General features: G+C 45.3%; 1 protein-coding gene across 2 annotated transcripts in view; it reads left to right on the top strand.

Annotated features, from left to right (window-relative positions):
- Nucleotides 1-19408, top strand: part of LOC144823117 (putative methyltransferase DDB_G0268948) — a 245705-nt gene that overhangs the window by 207443 nt on the left and 18854 nt on the right. For both annotated transcript variants that reach the window (XM_078681311.1, XM_078681310.1), the window contains 2 exons: nucleotides 9342-9442; nucleotides 9857-9994. In XM_078681311.1, coding sequence (XP_078537437.1) covers nucleotides 9342-9442; nucleotides 9857-9994 — 239 coding nt within the window. The remainder of the gene's footprint in view (nucleotides 1-9341; nucleotides 9443-9856; nucleotides 9995-19408) is intronic.

Below are 19408 nucleotides of genomic sequence, written 5' to 3'. Positions count from 1 at the left end.
GAGATAGGGCCCAGGCACACGCATCTTCTCAAACTGCCTCAACCCACCCCCTGTTGAGCAGCGTGGCGCACACAGCCGACACCTGCCACTTGGCAAAGTTCATAGTTTGGGCAGACACACGTTGTCCCTCTGCTCATTTTAAGTTGCAAAGCTAAATGCTTAACCCCCTGACAGTTGACTCACAGGCTGTTGTTGTACTGCAGAGGCCACAAAAGATACGTCTCCCGCCCGTGATTCACGTGCGCTGCCCATGGCTTGATCCTCACATTCTGTGCCCTTTGCGCTTGCTTCCATTCCACACTAACATATCATGCCGCCTACCAACCTGATTACCTGGAACATTAGAGGAATACATATGCCAGCGCGCAGGTACGAAACATATCCTTACATAAAACGGTACGCGACTCACATAGCACTATTGCAGGAAACACATCTGGCTCAGCCAGAGATCTGTAAACTTCAACATAGCTGGAGGGGCCAGGTATTGGATTCACCCGGGTACCCGATACATGCCCAAAGAAACAGAAATGGATGTATATGGGTGCTATGTGCTAACATGGGACAAGCTAAGTGGGAGGCAGATTAATTTGGGGTCCATCTATGCCCCCGACACCGATCAGGCAACATTCTCGCAGGCGCTTTCTAACACATTATCCTGCTGGTGTGACATCCCCTGGCTGCTGGGGGGAGATTTCAATGCGGTACTAGACACCAGCTTAGACAGGTCCTTCCTACCATTACAGTTCACGGCAGCCACGTCTAACGCCAGAGCTTTTGGGGAAGGGTTGAGCCACTGGGGTCTTGTGGACGTGTGGAGGGTACTGCATCCATCACATTACTCTCATTCACACAGACTACATGTGCATATCAACCGGTTTGTGGGAAGCGTTACGCTCATCACTGAGTGCGCTCAGGCAGAATATTTTGGTTGCACACACTCTGACCACAATCCTCACTTAATACAGATGTTCGATGAGGGTGATGCGCAGGTCACCTGCCTGTGGAGACTACGGCCCGCATCGCTGGAGGACCCCCCTTCAGGGCCTCAGTGGCCGCTACTATTGAAAATTATTACAAAACAAACGCAGACTCGGTTCCAGACGCTGGCATTGTGTGGGATGCGTACAAAGCAGTAGCCCGGGGTCAGTGTATGGGGCTTCGCTGGAGCATGCGCTGACAACTAGAACAAGAGGCAATACGCATTGAGGATGCCCTCATCCACTCAGAGACAGAGGTCGCAAATGCAACTGATACCCAACATGCGCTAGATGAACTAAACCATGACCATGCCAGAGTCATGGAATGGCTGCAGTGCATAAATATGCTGCACATGCAGCACACACTCAGCACACTGTCATGATAGAGCAGGTAGGTTGCTGGCGAGATTATTTAGACAAGAGCATTCACAGTCTCCAGTTCTTGGGCTGCGATCAGCGGCAGGTCCTCTGTTAACATGCCAACAGGACATACATTGAGAGTTCACAGCCCATTATGATAGACTGTACAGATCACCCCTTAGGGTGGCGCCTGCGGGTCTGGACTCCTACCTGCTCCCGCTGCCACTGCCGGCGGTTTCGGCAGAACAGAGGGCGGAACTAGAGGAGTCGATCACATCCTGGAGGTGCAGGCAGCCATACAGTCACTAGCAACTGGCAGGGCGCCTGTCCGGAACAGTTTCCCGGCTGAATGCTACAAAGGGTTGGCTTTGTAGCCAACACTGGCTCCGCACCTTCGGTCAATGTGCCACAGTGTGCAGGAGTCGTCTGTCCTACTGGAGTCTCTTCGCAAGTCGCTGCTGTTCTCGCTACCCAAGTCAGATAGGGAGGGAGCTGCTGGGCTCCTACCGACCACTGGGGCTGTTGAACACAAACTACAAGGTATTAGCCAAGATACTAGCGTGCAAACTTGCTCCCCTGGTACCACAGCTGGTACATACAGACCAAAATGGCTTTGTGCCTGCCTGTTGCACATCACTTCCGTGTGGCCCTTTAGTCCAGGAAATGTGGGACACACTCTGGTTGCCTGGTCCTCGACATGGAGAAGGCGTTTGACACCCTGGAGTTGGACTATTTATTTGCTGTCCATAACAAGTATGAACTGGGGTAAAACTGCCTGGGTCTGGTTAAACTGCTATATACGCAACTCATAGCCAAAATTAAGACAGGTCCCCATGTGTCGCAAGTGGTCCCAAACGAGCATGTCACCCGACAGGGTTTTCGGCTCTCCCCGCTGCTATTCTCGCTTCTATCAAGCCCGCTGGCCGTATCTCTCCGCCAAACTGGCACGGAGTGGGGCATCCCTCTGGGCGACAGCACACACACGGTTTCTCTGTATGCTGTCGATCTGCTGATATACCTCCGGGATGTCCGCGGGTCATGCTTGGCAGTGGAGAGGGCGTTACTGGAGTTTGCTTCGATGTCAGGACTGCGGGTAAACTGGGGGAAGTCGTGCCTGTACCTGTTCGCCGAGACATCCCCGGACCGAGGTTTGGTACTGGGGGTACACCGGTGCCGTGGCAGAATTCGACATTCTGATACTTGGGTGTCAGAATCTATCGCTAACTGTAGGATCTTCTGGAAGGCAACATTGTGTGGGCCATGACAGCAGTACAATCGCAGATGTCCTCTGGAGCACCCTCCCACCAGCCACCATGAGCCGCATTGCACTCTTAAAGATGGTGGTGCTACCGCGGCTGCTCTACCACTTCACAACCCTGCCAATAAACCCTTGTTTTTTCACGCTTTAGAGAAAGACCTGTGGCAGTTCATTTGGCATTTGGTAGTGCTAGTAAAGCTTTATCTGCCCGTGGATCAAGGTGGATTAGCTGTCCCCAACATGGAGCACTATTATTTGGCATCCCTACTCCAGTGGGTGGCTCGTTGGATCAGTGGCATGCAGCTGGGGGACACTGCGTCGCAGCAACCCGGCTGCACACAGCCCCAAATTACAGCCTTATTCCACCGTGGAAGGAGGGGTGCAGCCCAAATCCGGCTCCTGGTGGCAGTTGCATATAAATGCTTTTGTCAGAGCCTAAAGCTCACATAAGAGTCTATTCTGTATGCCCCCTCCTTGCTCATACTTGGCACACCGAGTCACTGTCATGCGGTCTCAGCTGCAGAGCTCGCCCCCTAGGAAGTGGCAGGGCTGCAGACCCTGGGAGACTTGTATCAAGACCAGCAATTAGTGTCATTCCACACGCTAGCCGAAGACAGTGACCTGCTGCAGGGCCAATTCCTGTTATACATAGCACTAATGTCGGCGCTGCGAGCCCTGTGTGGAGACATGGCTCGTGAGCCCACGAATCAACTCACTGTTCAATATCTTCATGAGTTGGGCACTGGCAGACACCTTACCAAATGGTTCGCTGAGTCCCTGCAGACACACTTGGCACCGTCGCTGGTGCCGCTCAGGCAGCGCTGGCATGCAGACCTGCAGAGGCAATGCACTGACCATGAGTGGTCAGGCGTCTTGGAAGGACCTACCCATATCCCAAGGAATGACCAATTTCCAGTGGCGGCTGGTGACATTTGAAAGTGGTAGGGCGTAAATGTTCAGGATGAGTGACTGGTAGCGAATGAGCTGACTGCCATAAGAAAGTTTCAGGGGGTTCTCCCCCACAAAAATTTGGGGAAAAAGAGTGGGCAAATTATTCATTTTCAAGCAAATTAGAGAAATCAAGTAGGTTAATAAAGCGCTATATAAAACTGCAAAATAAACCTGTTTTTGCAATATGTAAAGCCTTTAGACATAATTCATTAAGTTCTAATTGACACATGATTACATGCAACACTGTCGCTGCCATTCATTCCTGTCCAACTTCTTGAGAGTAAAAAGCCATTTCAGTTCCGCATCTTATGTTGGCAATGTACACATGATAGTATACAGAACGGATAATAACTTTAAACTCCCTGGCCTGGTCAGAAGTCTAGCATCAAAGGAAAGGCTGGGGCCTCCTGGGATTTTCTTTCCGAAAGTTTACACCACACAGACTGCAACCTGAGTCTATACATGATTTTTCCCATTGCCAATCTGCTCTGCTGTACACACTATCAGGCCCCTTGTTCATGCCCTCACAAATTACCTCAATGTGTTGCTTGCATGGGAGGGGGTGAAAAGACTGGTCCCTCAAAGCCATTTGTCAGGCCATAAACACTGAGCTCATGATGTACATGGGCTGTAAACTACGTTTTACATTTGTGGAATGCATAGAGGCAGATGTCCAAGTCGAAAACCTTTCATGTAAACAATTCTGTTTTTAGTGCCCATATTGCCCCCATCATTTTTCACATCGAAAAGTCATGAAAATACCCCTGCATGATGCTCTTGCATCATGCTTCATTGCAAGAAACAAACACATTGCCTCTGCACTCTGTTCTCTATTCGGCGCCCCTTTATTATGACCAATGCACAAAACCCCTGGACGATGCTGCTGTCCATTGCCCATACAAAACGTTTTAAGTACACTACTCCTTCATTATAACTATTCAACATACCCATGCACAACAGCCCAGTGCACAATAGCTCTGTAAAGTACCGTTGGATGTCAAACTTGTACAGTGCTACTGTACATAACATAGCCCTGCACTGTGCCCTGTATATGTATCCCAGCGCAATGGTTTTACATAGACAGACATGAAAAAAAGCACAGTACAATGCCTCAGCAACATGCCTCGGGGCAGAGCCAGTGCAACATGCCCTCTCACAAAGTAATCTCACAGTACCCCTGCAAGGTATCCCTTCCCACCGCCCCTGTAGAGAGCCTCCTGCATGGATCTCCAGTTCGCAAACACTTACTTAGGGTGTCTGCACACGGTCTCTCACTGGAAGCTGCACAGATGACGGCTGGCAGTGATGAACGCTGGCAGGGGCATGCACAGTGACACTATGTTGGTTAAAGTGCCATACTTGTCTGAGATGTCCCAGGATCCCTAGGCAGCTGTGTGTAGAGCCCTCTTTTTTTTATAGAAGCACCCTAGGTGCACACGTGGCTGCCAGTGATCGGTGTGCAATGCACATGACAATAATGGCCAGGTACCAGGGCATATATGGGTGCCAGCTGCAGAAAAGGGCTGTGCACACCTCCCACATTACACAAACAGCACATAAGGGAGATATGTGGCCTAGTTCTAGTGAAAGTGCCCACAGAGGAACAAGGAAACCTTGATGCTAATCATGGCTTCCTCTTTTGAGCAAGATATATGATCCTGGGCAAATAGTTTTATCTCAGCGCTCTCAGCTGTCACAATTAGATGATTGGAAGCAGGCTAAACAACTCTTGTTGTCTACAATTTACAGACAGATGACACACGCTTGTGGGTTTCTCTGTGTGCCAAAAAGGTACAACACACAAGCGTGTGTTCTCCCTCAGCCTCCAAGGTCCCCCGTCCAGGTGCGCCACAGGAAGAGGCATCCAGTCCTTACCCTCACCTTCTGCAGTGCTACCCCTCCCCCTCCTCTGTCCTGCTGACCTTGAAAGGTGGGGAGTGTTTGATTGACTTGACAGAAAGCTCAGGCCACGCAAAAAATATCTATTAAAAAAATGCCATAAAGGAGCTGTGTCAGACACAGAGAATGGACCATGCTGTATATATCGAAATAGATTGGGACTATTATTTGGCAAGCTAACGAGACACAAATTGCAATTTTCGCGCACACAGACTCAGCTCCACCCAAACCTGCTGGCTGTAATTTAGATATCTCCGCAGTGTCGAATCCCGCAGAACAATTATTGTGAACATTTAAGCAAGCAGGGGTCCAGATACTGAAGGAATAAAGCGAGCCATTACACAGAGATGAGGGTGGAAGTGAAGGGCACAGTTGGATGATGTGTTATGTTTTATAAACAGGCTGGAAACCTACCCATGACTCGTCGAAGAAATCCCAACGTTGATTTCGCTGCCTCGGTCTGGAATCATCTTACTTTTTCAGGGGTCAGCTAGCAGGCCGTGACTGGAAGACACGCATTCTTCGCCTGGTAACAGCTCTGTTTCCAGTGGCAGGGGGAGCGCGTGCCATCACTCTCCTGTGACTCTGGTGTTCTTGTTGTAGCAGTCCTGTCCACGCCAGGGCGTGGTGACGTCCCAACAGCGCCGGCCAATAAAGACTACATGGAGCAGGGCTAATACTGCCCATAATGAGACCCGGCTCCCCCGGGTCTCTGCCTGTGTGAGTGCAAGGAGAGGAGGAGGAGGGAAGGGGCTACTGCGTGTGTGCGCATGCGTGGGCAAGTCATAAAAATGACTTGTCCTAAATGCGCACACACTGCTGCTGCCCCCTGCCCTCCCTGCCACGCTGCTGCTATCTGCTAGCCCAGCCTGCCACTCACTGCTGCAGGCCCGCCCCCCACACCCTTCCGCGATGACGTCACTATAGTTAGTGACTCCGACCGACCTCAAAGCTCAAAATAAATGCTTTATGACTCGGTAATTGGTATGTATGCAGTGACGGTCGTCCATGGCTAGTGGGGCAACGCCCCAACGCCCCCAATGGACGAACCGTACTGTACTACATCCTTCAGAAGGCATACACGATGCCAGTCAAGATCAACAGACACCTTAATCGAACAGATGCCAGATGCCCGAGATGGAAGTTGAAAGATGCAGATCTGCTGCACATGATGTTGGTCTGCGCAACCCTCACCCCCTATTGGAGAGTGGTCACATGGCATTTGGCCGACTGCACAGGTCACACGGTAGAGTATTCATGGGAAGTTTGCCTACTGGGCCTGTACCGAAGAACCAGGAAACATAAAGTCAAGTCCCGATTCATAGATCTCAGGCTTATTGTAGCCAAATGCCTTATTACTTGGCGCTGGAAATCTCCGGAACCGCCAAATGTAAAAGCCTGGCAGCAATCAATGACATGCTGGGCACAGGAGAAGAGCGTGGTATTGTGCCGGGAGGACGCACTGGGTTGACAGACGCTCCCACTGGCAGTGGCGTAGGACACAATACTACTAGATTTCCGAAGCTCGTGGCATGATGACCTGGACTCAACCAGGACCTCATTGTAACGTGGATGGCTGGCACGGCCCAATGGTCCGCGCATGCTATATGAGACACTTGGTTCAGAAACTCGTAACCACAGCAGTCAGACGGGACGCGACTATAATCACATCACGCATTGCAGGGGAAACAAAGGAACACTGAGCCGGGCTGGAGCTATCTCATAGGCCCAAGTGGTACAACGCAACTCTGTCGAAGTTCATGCATTCCCAGTTTCTTAGAACATTAGCACGTATGATACATCCTAGCAACGCACAAACAAGTAAACCATATATGCTCTTAATATGTAGATTGCCTATGCAATTTGTCTATTTGTTTTATATGGACAAATATGTGACTCGTGCAGATACATGTTTAATAACATCAAAAATTTAGAAATTCAATAAACAAATTTAAACAGAAAAAATCGGAACCACAAACCAGCATCCAGCAGTTCTAATTGGGGCAAAACGTGGGGAGGTATCTACCAAGGAGCCCAGTTTCTAACAACCCCAATGGAACAAAATAAGATGCAAGTCCTTTGGCATAATTATCCATACACGTAGTATACTGCAAAGGTCTCTGCCAGGCTTGGACACGTTGTATTTGTAACACCAATAGGAACCATTACTACATAAAATATTGACTCAACCAATCTTCAGTACTCAAACACAACTACTCACAACCAAAGGAAAATCCTAGAGCCTTATGAAAACGACACCTAGTAAGTAAATGATAGAAGGGTGCAATCCAACGGTAATAACTACTGATCATCTAGCCTACCATAATGTCCCTCATGCTGACAGCAATCAGGATATCAGAAGTCGTACCGTAATGCGAACTGGCAAGTTAAATGCCTATTTTTACAACTATTTTCCATGTGAATCTGCTTTGGAAGGAAGTCTCAGCCCACTTTGCTTGGATTAGAACGAAAACCTATCTGTTCCTACAGATCTGTCATCAGATGAAGCTAACTTGTAGACTAAACCAGGCACTATGTCAGATCATGCAATGCTGTGCTCATGCGCTCTATCATGACCTGAATTATGACCCAAGCTTCAGCTGGATAGGTCATAGATGATCCTGCTTTATACAGTTCAACTCTTCTTTTAAGTCAAAAAGGACATTTTGTTACCCACCAAAATATTCATCCACTCCAAAATGCATGTCAATAGAAACTTCACACTGGACCACCTTGTTAATGGCAGATGACTGTCTTTACTTCACCGTTTGAGAGGCTTGCAACTGTCTTGTTACTTTTATTTTTTCATGTATGGAATGTATTTTCAAATGTACATATAATATATTACATGCATGCTGTCTTCTCCCACACAATGTGAACTGAACTGTTTTATAATAGCAAATGTGACCAGGTCCGGCTTTACCACTTATGGAGACAATGTTTGTTTGAACCCCCCCATCCGTGGTGAAGGTGGTGACCACTCACCACCACCTTTTAACAGTGCCCATCAAGTCTCCAAAACCACTCTCATTCAGATGCATTTAATTAGTTATATAGTGCCACTCATACCATTGAAGAGTATCAGAGCACTTTGCATCACATCACACACATATTACACAGAGACCATGAAACTTAAATGTGTAAATCAGTGTACAGGAAATTTTACATTAAGCGGAGGACTACAAAGTGTAGGAGAGACATGTCATCCATACTGGTAGGCAGTATAGTTCAAGAGTGCTTGGTCTGGAGAAGCACAAACTGAGAATTGAAAATGGACCGCCATAGCTGGGAGTTCTATTAAATAATATCTGATTTCTACCCAAATGAACCCTTTTTGCAACATTAATCTATGCTCTAATCAATACTTTGCAGTGTGCATAGAGTTTTTAGATGGCAGTTAATAATCCACTGTTCGATAATACGGTATTAACCTATAAACTGCAAATCATAAAAGTATATCTCTTAGAAAAGCAGTAACCCACTGATCTATTTACATTACATGCACTTTGTGATCTGCATGGTAAACGTTCATTGCAGCAGCCATATTAACCCTCCGTGCGATTTTATGATCAGTTAAAACCGCAACTAGATACAACTCAGATCCCTCCAGTAAGAACATTAATCACCGGAGTTCTCTTGACATTTTTATTGTTGCATGGAAATTGCTGGAGGCATGGAATGCTGCAGCAGCTGCTGTTTAAACCAAAACAAACTTGCACACTTTGCGCCCCCTGCAGTCAGCACCCGGTGCAGTGGCACAGTCGCACCGCTCAAGAGCGGCCCTGTTTGTGACATCATGTAGACTTAGACATGTAGACTTAGAAGTCAAGAGAATGCTCAGGAAATAAAACAGCATAAGGCTGCGGTGCACTGACTACCTTTTATTTTCTTTGCAGGCCTTGGAGTTCCTCTTTAAGTATGCCCATGAATGCTTTAGTCATGTCCGGAACAAATACCAGCTGATATTTCAAGCCGTACCATATACCGACAAAAAGAGGTTAGAGAATGTATGTTGTATGTCCATGTATGTTTATCTGAGTGTGCATATCTGTTTGTGTTTCAACGCGGGCAACCACTATGCCCTGCAGTTAAAGTTGCTAGTGAGCATGCATGTCACAAACTCTCACACCAGTAATAGCCACAAAATAACTGAAAACCGCAAAAATGTAACCGTATGAGCTATCTTTGAATGGAGCGCAAATGTATGTACTATCTTAGATAATATCGAGGCCATTTGGGAATGGTTCTAAGTCACAGCAGTCCTCATAACTCTCTTCCTGACCTGTTTATTTCAACTAATAAAAAAGAAGAGTATCCATTATCTTTAAATCACATAATGCAGGAACGTATAGTATGTCTTCAATTACTTTGCTTTTATTGACTCAGCCAAATACGTGTCTCTTTCTTGCAGAGTTGGTGACATTTCTGAGACGTTTCCTATGACAGTGACAGAATTGATGGGTTTCATTGAGTCGCTCTACATGTACCAGACCTACAAGGCTCTCGACCCAGAGGGAGCAAAGGAATTCCTGCCAAAAACACAAAAAAGGTTAGAAATTGAGTATTCAAAAACTGTATTTTTAGGTACTGAGTAGCAGTAATACAATAGCTTTAAAATAACAACCATAAAGTAGATTACCTTTGTTTTCACCATTTCTGTTTTACCTAAATAAGTCAGAATGTATTACTAAAAAAGTTCTAAGAAATAGACACAAAAACTGATTTAGGAGCCACTTAACTTTCACCAACAAAGGGTTCCTGTTTTTGTTTGTGGTCGATTTGAAGATGGTACCGTACTTTAAGGTATGAATGAATTGGTGGTATACGTAGCCTGGGAGGGGTAAGGTATAAGCTAAATTGTCCATAAGTCTGTTGGGTTGCCGAAAAAAGCAATTTTGTGAAACGCTCCCCATTTAAAAAGAAAAACAATCTGTATTTCAACTCTGCTAAAAGACAACCTACTTAACCATGACACTACTGCAGAAATCACCTACAAGGATGGATGCAAAACTGGACTTGAAATTGTTAACCCAAATTAAAATACACTCCCATCGCTTGCATGTAGATGTGCCAATCTTTACTAAACCTCCCAATCCCACTGACTCTCCCTGCAGTCTACTTACATGATGGCACTACACAAACCAGCCAAAATAAAATAATTAAAAATAAGTTCACAAATATGCATAAAAGAGACAGTGGTGCTGGAATGTTATTTAGAGAGGAAGTGCTGTTCAATAAACTGAACTCAGTAAAGGCCCAGGTGATACTATGTTTTATGTTATAATACATACATGTTTCCGGAAGAAAAATCTTTGAAAGGGACTGTTAGAAATAGGTACACTAGTTAGCTGAGGTATTCCCCTGTCCAAGTAGGGACCCGCACTCTAGTCAGGGTAAGTTAGTTACACACCAAAAGTAACCCGTGCCCACCCCATGGTAGCTTGGCAAAGAGCAGGAAGGCTCATGCCCAGAGGTAATGTGTAAAGCATTTGTACATGACACACTTGGAACTTTTTACTCATTGTACTGCTTCATACCCAGGTCCCAGTGACTTATTTGTGTCTACCCTTTATGTATAACTATGTCTGAGCAGGTGCTGACCTGCAGGGTTTTTGTTTTTGATTTATTTAATAGCTGATCATGACAGAGAGCGAGACTTTGTCCTACTCTGAGGACCATATTATTCAACTATCGCAGGACCCTTCAAATAATGTGCTTTCTTCCACAACCCCTACTATTGATTTCGCACTGAACGACAAGGTAGCACGTCTGGAGCATCTAGAAAAGAAACTGGTACGCACCCGTTTACATGGTCACATTCTAACCAAATATCTTAAGGCCAATATAATCCCAGTCGGTCTACAAGTGAGGAAAGAACCAGCCATCTTTGTGGACCTACCCACATTTAAGGAAGGTTTCAGCTTCTTTGCCAACAACTGCTCCCGGCACTGGATGGTGCTGGGAGTGGAAACAGCGGCTGACCAAGTACAGGTCCTCTTGAGAGAGATTGCTGCACTAAGATTGGAGGTTTCTTGAGACTCAGCTTTGACAAATGCTAAGGATGCCTTAGAACGTCTAGATAAAACTTTAAAAGACTTTGAAACCAACACCCAGAATAAGAAACTGCCAAAGATATCCGGTATTACAACTAGAAGAACATCTACCCATACCTCCAAGAGGATTATTTCAAACAGGACAACCAAGGATGGTTTTCAAATAGAGGGAGAGGAGGATACCGGGGATGCAGGAGCTACACTACGTTTTCTGAATCATCTGGATCAAACAGCACTGACAGTGATAACGAACAACCTGGCCCCAGCTTCTACTACAGACCACACGTCAATTGGTACCCGTTCCAAGGACCACTCCTTTTTTAGGCGAGGTACAATAGCGACCACCCAGAGGACGGAGCGGCAATTGGCAACAGAGACCCCAACGGGGACAGACACAGTTCAGCAGGAACTGGGAACAGGAACGAGCTCAGAAACAAGTGTGTTTTCAGCCCGAGAACCATGGAGAAATCCAAACCCACGGAAAACCTACAGGTGGTAATACGACCAGATAACGCTATAGTAAATATTTCTTCCTACACTCAGAAAGAAGAGGAAAGTAAGGTGCTCAGCAAGGGCCTAGCATTTGTGCCAACTGCTTACCTCAATCACTTTACCATTAGGACAGAGCTCCATTGCTTCTTTAGGAAGGTCCGCCTATGATATTTCTTCAGGCAATCCCCGGCATTCCATACCACCTCACTGGCAGGACTAAGGGTACTTCTACCCACCGGCCCACGCAATGACAAACAAGATCCTTGCTTATGAGAGTGTGGTCATGAGGGATGTCGCCAACATTTTCGAAGTCAAGAAATACGTCAACCAAAATGTCACCCACCTGGAACGTGAAGCCCTTACTTCGTTGAAACTAAATAAGGAAATTGTCATTAAACCTGCGGACAAGGGTGGGGCCATTGTGATGCAGGATATGAAGAAATACAAGACTGAGATCCACAAACAGTTACAAGATGGGACCAGCTACAGAAGACTATGAGCAGACCCAACAAAGGATCTTGAAAAAAAGATCTTGAAAATCACTGAGGATGGGCTTGAAAGAGGTTTCGTATCCAATTTGGAATTTATTTACCTCAACCAAAAGCAGCCACACATTCCAACCATCTGCACACTGCCAAAAATTGGCAAATATATCCAGAATCCCCCTGGATGGCCGATTGTCTCGGGGTGGGGATCCCTACTGGAACCCCTAAGCAGATACATAGACTTCTTTTTGAAACCCATTGCAGAAACAACAAGGGCATACCTATGAGGCACGATGGAGACATTCAATCTGGTGGACCAGCAACCCTTTGATCCTATGAAACAACTGTTAGTAACCTTTGATATCGTGTCTCTCTACACGAGCATACCTCAAGGTTCAGCGGTGGAAGTGATGAGATTAGTATTGGATCAACGACCAGCATCTATGGCAGTACCCATGGAATTCATCATCAGATTACTCCAAATTGCTATGATGAAGAACTTCTTTTACTTCCAAGGCAACTACTACCTACAAGTCAAGGGCATAGCGATGTGCGCGGTCTTTGCCCCTGACCAGGCAATTATCTTCATGGAATATCCAACTGAGAGGACCACTAGAGAGTGACTAGGTCAACTAGGTAGTGTCTAACACCACGATGTTTGTTTAAAAAAACCCTCACCAACCTGGTTGGTGTCATGCTTTATCATTGGGTTCCCAGTTGGGTAGCCAAATGCTACCCAACTGTGCTACAACACCTGATTACAGTGGAGCAGGTTTTTTGTTTTTGTGTGATGGTGCTGTGAGTGTGGCGTCGTTAAAAATACCTCTGGGAAACTCACTATTCAATACTTTATTCCCAGTGGCCCAGGGTATGTTTAAAAATTGGTGAGATGGATAATATGTCAGAACTGCAAGTAAATGTCTGGATTATCCTTCAGTCAGCATGTTTCAGCTCTTGAAAAAAATTGGTAGAGCTTTCTTCAGGACCTCTCTATAATAATTAATGTGCAAAGGTGAAAAGGTGAGTGGTAAAAATGGAACCACGTGTGTATTGCATATTTACACACTCGCTAAGGCGTGCTTATTTTTTTAATTATCTTCATGGACCATTTTGAAAGCTCTATTATCCTCAGTGACAATAATCCTTTCAACAGCAGGGTCACATTATGGAGGAGATATATAGACGACGTCCTGATGATTTGGACTGGAGATTTAGCAGAACTAACCCTTTTTCATGAATGGCTGAACCAGAAGAGTGATGACATACAGTTCACCGTACACTCTGCCTCTGGAGAAATCCATTTCCTCAACATCACTATTAAAAATGAGAACAACACACTATTCACCACACTGTATTGCAAACGAGCTGAGCGGAATTCCTTGCTCCATTACACTAGTCACCACCCACTTAGCCTAAAGGACAACCTACCTTTTGGGCAGTTTTTGCGGATCCATCGGTACTGCTCACGGAAGGAGGACTTCATGGCGGAATCAGAAGAACTATGTACACTGGTTATGCAAATAGGCTACCCCAAATGACTGGTCAAGAGAGCACGTAAGAGAGCATGGTTCTGCCCCAAAGAAACACTCTTGACACCAAGTGAACGGGAAAGCAACTCCACACAGAGGTTGATCTGTGTCACCACTTTTTCCACTCAAAGTAATCCGATCAAGAAGGTGGTCAGTAAACACTGGAATTTGATAGCTGACGACTTGCAACAATCAGACCTACCCATGCATTCCTTTAAAAAGGCGAAGAACGTGAAAGACCATTTTGTACGTTCACTCTTAGATCCACCCGAGGAACCATCCCTTTAGTTGCTATGGAGCTTACCCCCACCTGTGGCCAGTACAATGTGGGCACTGTAAGGCCTGTAGTATTGAGAAAATATGAGAGGGACCCCTTAAGGTTATCAAGGGAATTGAGGTACATGTACCAATAGAAAACAAGATTCCCCTGACCCAACAATCAAATAGTAAATTGAATACAATGATTAGGAGTGCACTAAATTATAAAAACCACATCATATATTACAATGATACTTTATTGTTAAGAAAAATGTTTTTGTTTTAAAATTTCTTTGTACACCAAATAAAAACTTATAAAGGCTTAAACAAATAACCTTATTAAATCAATCTCTTCCGCATCCATAAAAAACATGTAATTGAAATAAAAATGCTTCCTACCACATAAAAATTATGACCAGCATAATCAAGACAGACATAAATGTAAGACAGAAAACTTGTCAAATCCTAATGTGCATCGTGAATTGTGATCAAAAACACTATGGTTAATACAATGATTCAATCTGTATTTAACACATTTGTGTCGATCCTTTAGATTGCACCCTTAATAGCGTTGACGCGTTTCAATGGTTTTCCGTTTACCGCACCATCTTTTTCAAGACAACCAATTTCTCTGTCTCCGTGCAATTTAATACTTTACTCCCTACATAAAACATATATATATAAAATCAATAAATACATTCTGTACATATCAACTTATCAGAACAATTTCCTTTCCTATACCCTTATTTTTTGACATTGTATATATAGGGATAAATACATATTTGTGCAATACCATCATTTTCAAGAAACAGAATTTTTCTATCTCTATAAAATTTGATACTTTCCTCCCTACACACAACAAAATTGCATAGAATCAATAGATACATTATATACGTGTCAAATTCCCAGAACAGTTCCCTTTCTTGTGCCTTAATTTCTTAACATTACATATATAGGGATGTTATTAGGGACATAGTTTTATATTTCTCAGTGATGTTACTCCCCCTCTTCTTTACCTTGGGCCTTAGCATCCCCTAATTCTGGGGATTCACACAGAGACCTTTCTCTTGTGGTGATTCTATCTCCCCCACATTTCGGTTTCTCTTGATACCAAAGTTGAGCATAATTTGTTAATAGATACCTTATATCTCTGGAATGTTCTATTTCTCCTTCACTCTCTTTGGTGTCTCACTAATTAGTTGTGTTTGTTTGTATATCGGATTGTATGTCGCTTTTTCTAATACCAAAGGAACCCCTATTTCTACAGGACCCCCACCCCCTGTGCAACTAGGGGAGACTTTAGGGGTTCTGAATCTGCAGAAATATTGCAGATCCTCCTTACCCAGTGCTCCTAGCATAAATGTCGAATTTGAGCAGCACTTTAACACAATGTGGGGAGTGAAATGTGAAATTTCACTTTACCCAGGCATATAAAAACTCAATTTATAAGGGTGTACCTTATAGATAACTGACCCCCCACCCCTGGGATACATAGGGGAGATCCTGGGGGTCCCTAATATGCCAAAACATTGTAGATTTTCCATTTTTAAGTTCCCCTACCACCAAAGTCGAGTTTGGGCAACATGTATTGTTTAAAAGCAGTCCTGGCACCCAGTGCTACTTTTAAACTGCCCTTAGGCTTTAGCAAAAAACTGCTGACCTCTAAACTGCCATGCCACAGGGTACAGGGGTCTTCTAGGTAGTTTCAATCCCCTGCCCTATTATATACTAGGGGCCTATAGAGTAGGTCATGCCAATTACAGGGGTACCCCACCATACCATTGTGTACCCTAGTTTATGCTGGGTGTTTTATCTGTATTCTAATGTGTTCCTTTCAGCTCAGCACGTCCCCTGGGCCGGGTTAGGCAGAGCCCAGGGTCAGTCAAAATGAGTTACCACCAGCACCAGTCAGCAAAAAGTTGGAGGGGTGCACAGGGCACAGGATGACTTTGCAACACCCTGTGTTTGTCGTAATGGGCTCTACTGTCTCCTTTAATGCTTATGTATGCCCACGAATAAGCTTTATACTTGAAAGACGCCTTGCCACTTTACTCAACAGCTTTCATTACATCACCAAGCCCATCATGTATTTCTATGTATGCCAATCTAATGTACAGCACTGTATACACCTTTTTTACTGATGTCCGTGATCCATTCATCGTTAAACGCTATTGTTGCCTTACATGGAGTCTTTTCACCATGACTACGGCGTAATTCTATGAGTCACTATGATTAGCCACGTTCCCCAGTTGTAACGCGTTCCAATGTGTGCACACAACCAACGTTATCTCTAGTACTTAACTGGAGTCATCTAGTCTTGGAGCTCCACACACGGAGATGGACTGTCCTGACAGATCAGAGGTAGGAAGCTGCTCGATTTTCCCTCAGAGAACGCTTTCTACGTTTCTCTGTTGAACCTGTTTTCCTTCAGATACTCGGCTTATTCTTATACTGGCAAGGCGGATCGCCCATTATTAGCGACATACGCGTGCTGAAGAGAATGCCTCCCACGCTTCACTTCCAATGCTTTAACTATTTCCTTCCAGTGAAAGCATTTCTAGTTTTGCTTCCCCAGCCCCCGCAATAACGCTGCATTCTTTACACGGCTGTGGATATAGCGCCACCAGCCCTCCCTTTGGCAACACTGTTTTCCCATTATGTTTCCAAGTCACTTCAGTTAAGACCGGCCTCTTTTCTTTTGCAGGTTTCAAGAATGCGTGGGTTTATTCGAGAGGCAATTTGATATTATATCTGGTATGCGTTACTTTTGTTCTGATAATAACGGCCCTACGCTTCCAATTAGGGCCAGGTTGTGACACTGGCTTCTCTTTCTTCTTTTTGGTTTCAGATTCATCTAATTGAGTATGTGAACCTTTGGGTCCATGCCTATTACAATTGAAGCGTATTTTGCAACTTCTACCTAATTCTAGTAGGTTTTGATAGTTTTCGCGTTTCTAGTATCTCCATGAATCCAATCTTTTTGATTTACTCTGATGGGATCCTATTTTCATTGTAGGTACCTACCCTCCGCTCTCTGTCCAAGTGAGCCTATGGGCCTGATCGTAACTCTACCACCTCCAGCTAAGGGTGGCACATGGTAATTGCTTAGTGTTATTTTACCCTCCCCCTTCATTTTTAAACTATGAATCGCACAATTTGTAATCTTAGTACCCCCTTTTCAATTTCCCCAGGTGCCCCATTGTCCTAGTCCCGAGGAAGACCCCGCTGTAAGGATCACAACAGCCTACACTATATTGGGGGTCAAAACCTCGACTGTGTTTCTGTTCTATGACAGCCACTATCAACAGTGATTTGCAACTGTGATATTGTATATATTTTCAAGCATGGCACTGTTAAAAATGATCACAATATCTTGTGACAAATACAAGCCACTTCCAATGTAATTAATTTTGTGACGATAACAATGTCACCACCTTTCCCTTACACCTTTACAACCCTGACTTAATGTACTTTTTCCTTCCCTTTCCTTTCTCCCACTTCTGTGGGGCACTTGTGTAAAATAGTTTTGAATCATATGCTGACTGACCAGCAAGGAGGATTGTTCAATGTGATTAAATAACATTGAACCAAATATTCTGTAATGCATTAGAGTTATTTTGTTCTATTTGGTGGAAATTTTCATTGTTTCTAGTAATTGCACACTGGGACCTTTTCTCATTGTACCACGCACACAAAGTAGCACAGTGAAAACACCACGAAAGTACTTCACACCGGTTTAGAATGATAGCCACAATGTATCTGAGTAAAATAAGACCAAAACAACAAAAATCCAACCTGCACAAGTCAAGATATGAATTCTCTCACAAATAAATAACGTTATAGTTCTTAGAAAGCAACAGCTCCAACTGGCGCTATCTGGTCATTCTTGATCGGGACAAATCCACAAGTTCAGTCTGACGGCGAAGAAGCATGTGCCGGATACAGGAGCCACGGGGACCCATGTGCAGTACCTTGAATCATAGATGGGGCGAGGTGGAGGGGAGGTGAGGAGTAGCTAAATCAGTTGATGCGTCAGTTCCTTAGTGCTATACCGGTAGTTGGCACGTTGACACTCGGAGACGGTGTGTTGCACAAAGGAGGTGAGGTGTCACTGTAGCGAGTGAGGCGTCATTGGCTGTGCAGGGTCATTCAGCCGCTAATGGCAGGGAACGATGAGGGGGCCAGGGGAGGTGATGCGTCGGTTGGCAGTGCAAAATGTCTGTTCCTTACTGTGGTATGGTGTCAATGGTGAAGTCAGCGGTCAGCCACAAGTCGTCGATTCTGCTCTGTCGATGTCCACCCACTGGACTACAGGTGCTGTGTTGGAGCTAAACCAGTGTGCCACGGACTTCGGTGACCCGATGCTTGAGACTCACACAGTGGCGATTCTTCGGGGTCACTAAGGCAGCGTCTGAGATTGCATTGTAAGTCTCAGTCATTGTGTTGAGCAGGGACGACAGCTTCGTGCAGGCAGTAGCTTCAGAGTTTGCGGAGAGCTGCTAGTTCCAAAGTGACGCTCAGAGCTGATGTGCTGGTTTCTTCTTTCAGCTCAGAACTCACTTCCAAGGGCCCAGAACTGGATTTGGCACCACTTGGCTGAGAAGGGCTATCGGCAGAGGAGCCCAGGTGCTGCTGGTGAAGTCTTTGAGGGCCCTGAGACTTCCAACAGGAGGCAAGCTCAATTTAAGCCCTTGGAGAAACTTTAGAATGCAGAATGTAGTGAGCAAAGTCCAATTCTCTGACTTCCAAGCAAGAAGCAGCAGGCCAACAAAACAAACCAAGCAACAAAGTGGCAGTCCCACCTGACAGCCCAACAGCCTTTCTTCTTGGCAGAATGTCCTTAATGCAGAAGTGTTCTGAGTATATAGTGACAGAGGTCCAGTACATTTACTCATTTTGGCCTTTGAAGTCGGGAGACTTCAAAGAAAGGTCTTTGTAGTGCACAAGACTAAGCCCCTCCTTGCCCTGGCTCCAGACACCCTACAGGGGGGTATGCAACTCTTTGTGGGGGGACAGTCACAGCCCTATTCAGGTGTAAGTGTCAGCTCCTCCCACCCCTCTAGCTCAGGAAGTCTCAGCAGCCTGGTGATGGATCATCTGGATATTCAGGGCACATCTCAACTCCCTTAGTATGTGGCTGTATAGA

The sequence above is a fragment of the Lissotriton helveticus genome, chromosome 3_1, assembly GCF_964261635.1.
Source record: "Lissotriton helveticus chromosome 3_1, aLisHel1.1, whole genome shotgun sequence".
NCBI classification, from domain to species: domain Eukaryota; kingdom Metazoa; phylum Chordata; class Amphibia; order Caudata; family Salamandridae; genus Lissotriton; species Lissotriton helveticus.
This window is presented reverse-complemented; position numbering and strand designations above follow the sequence as displayed.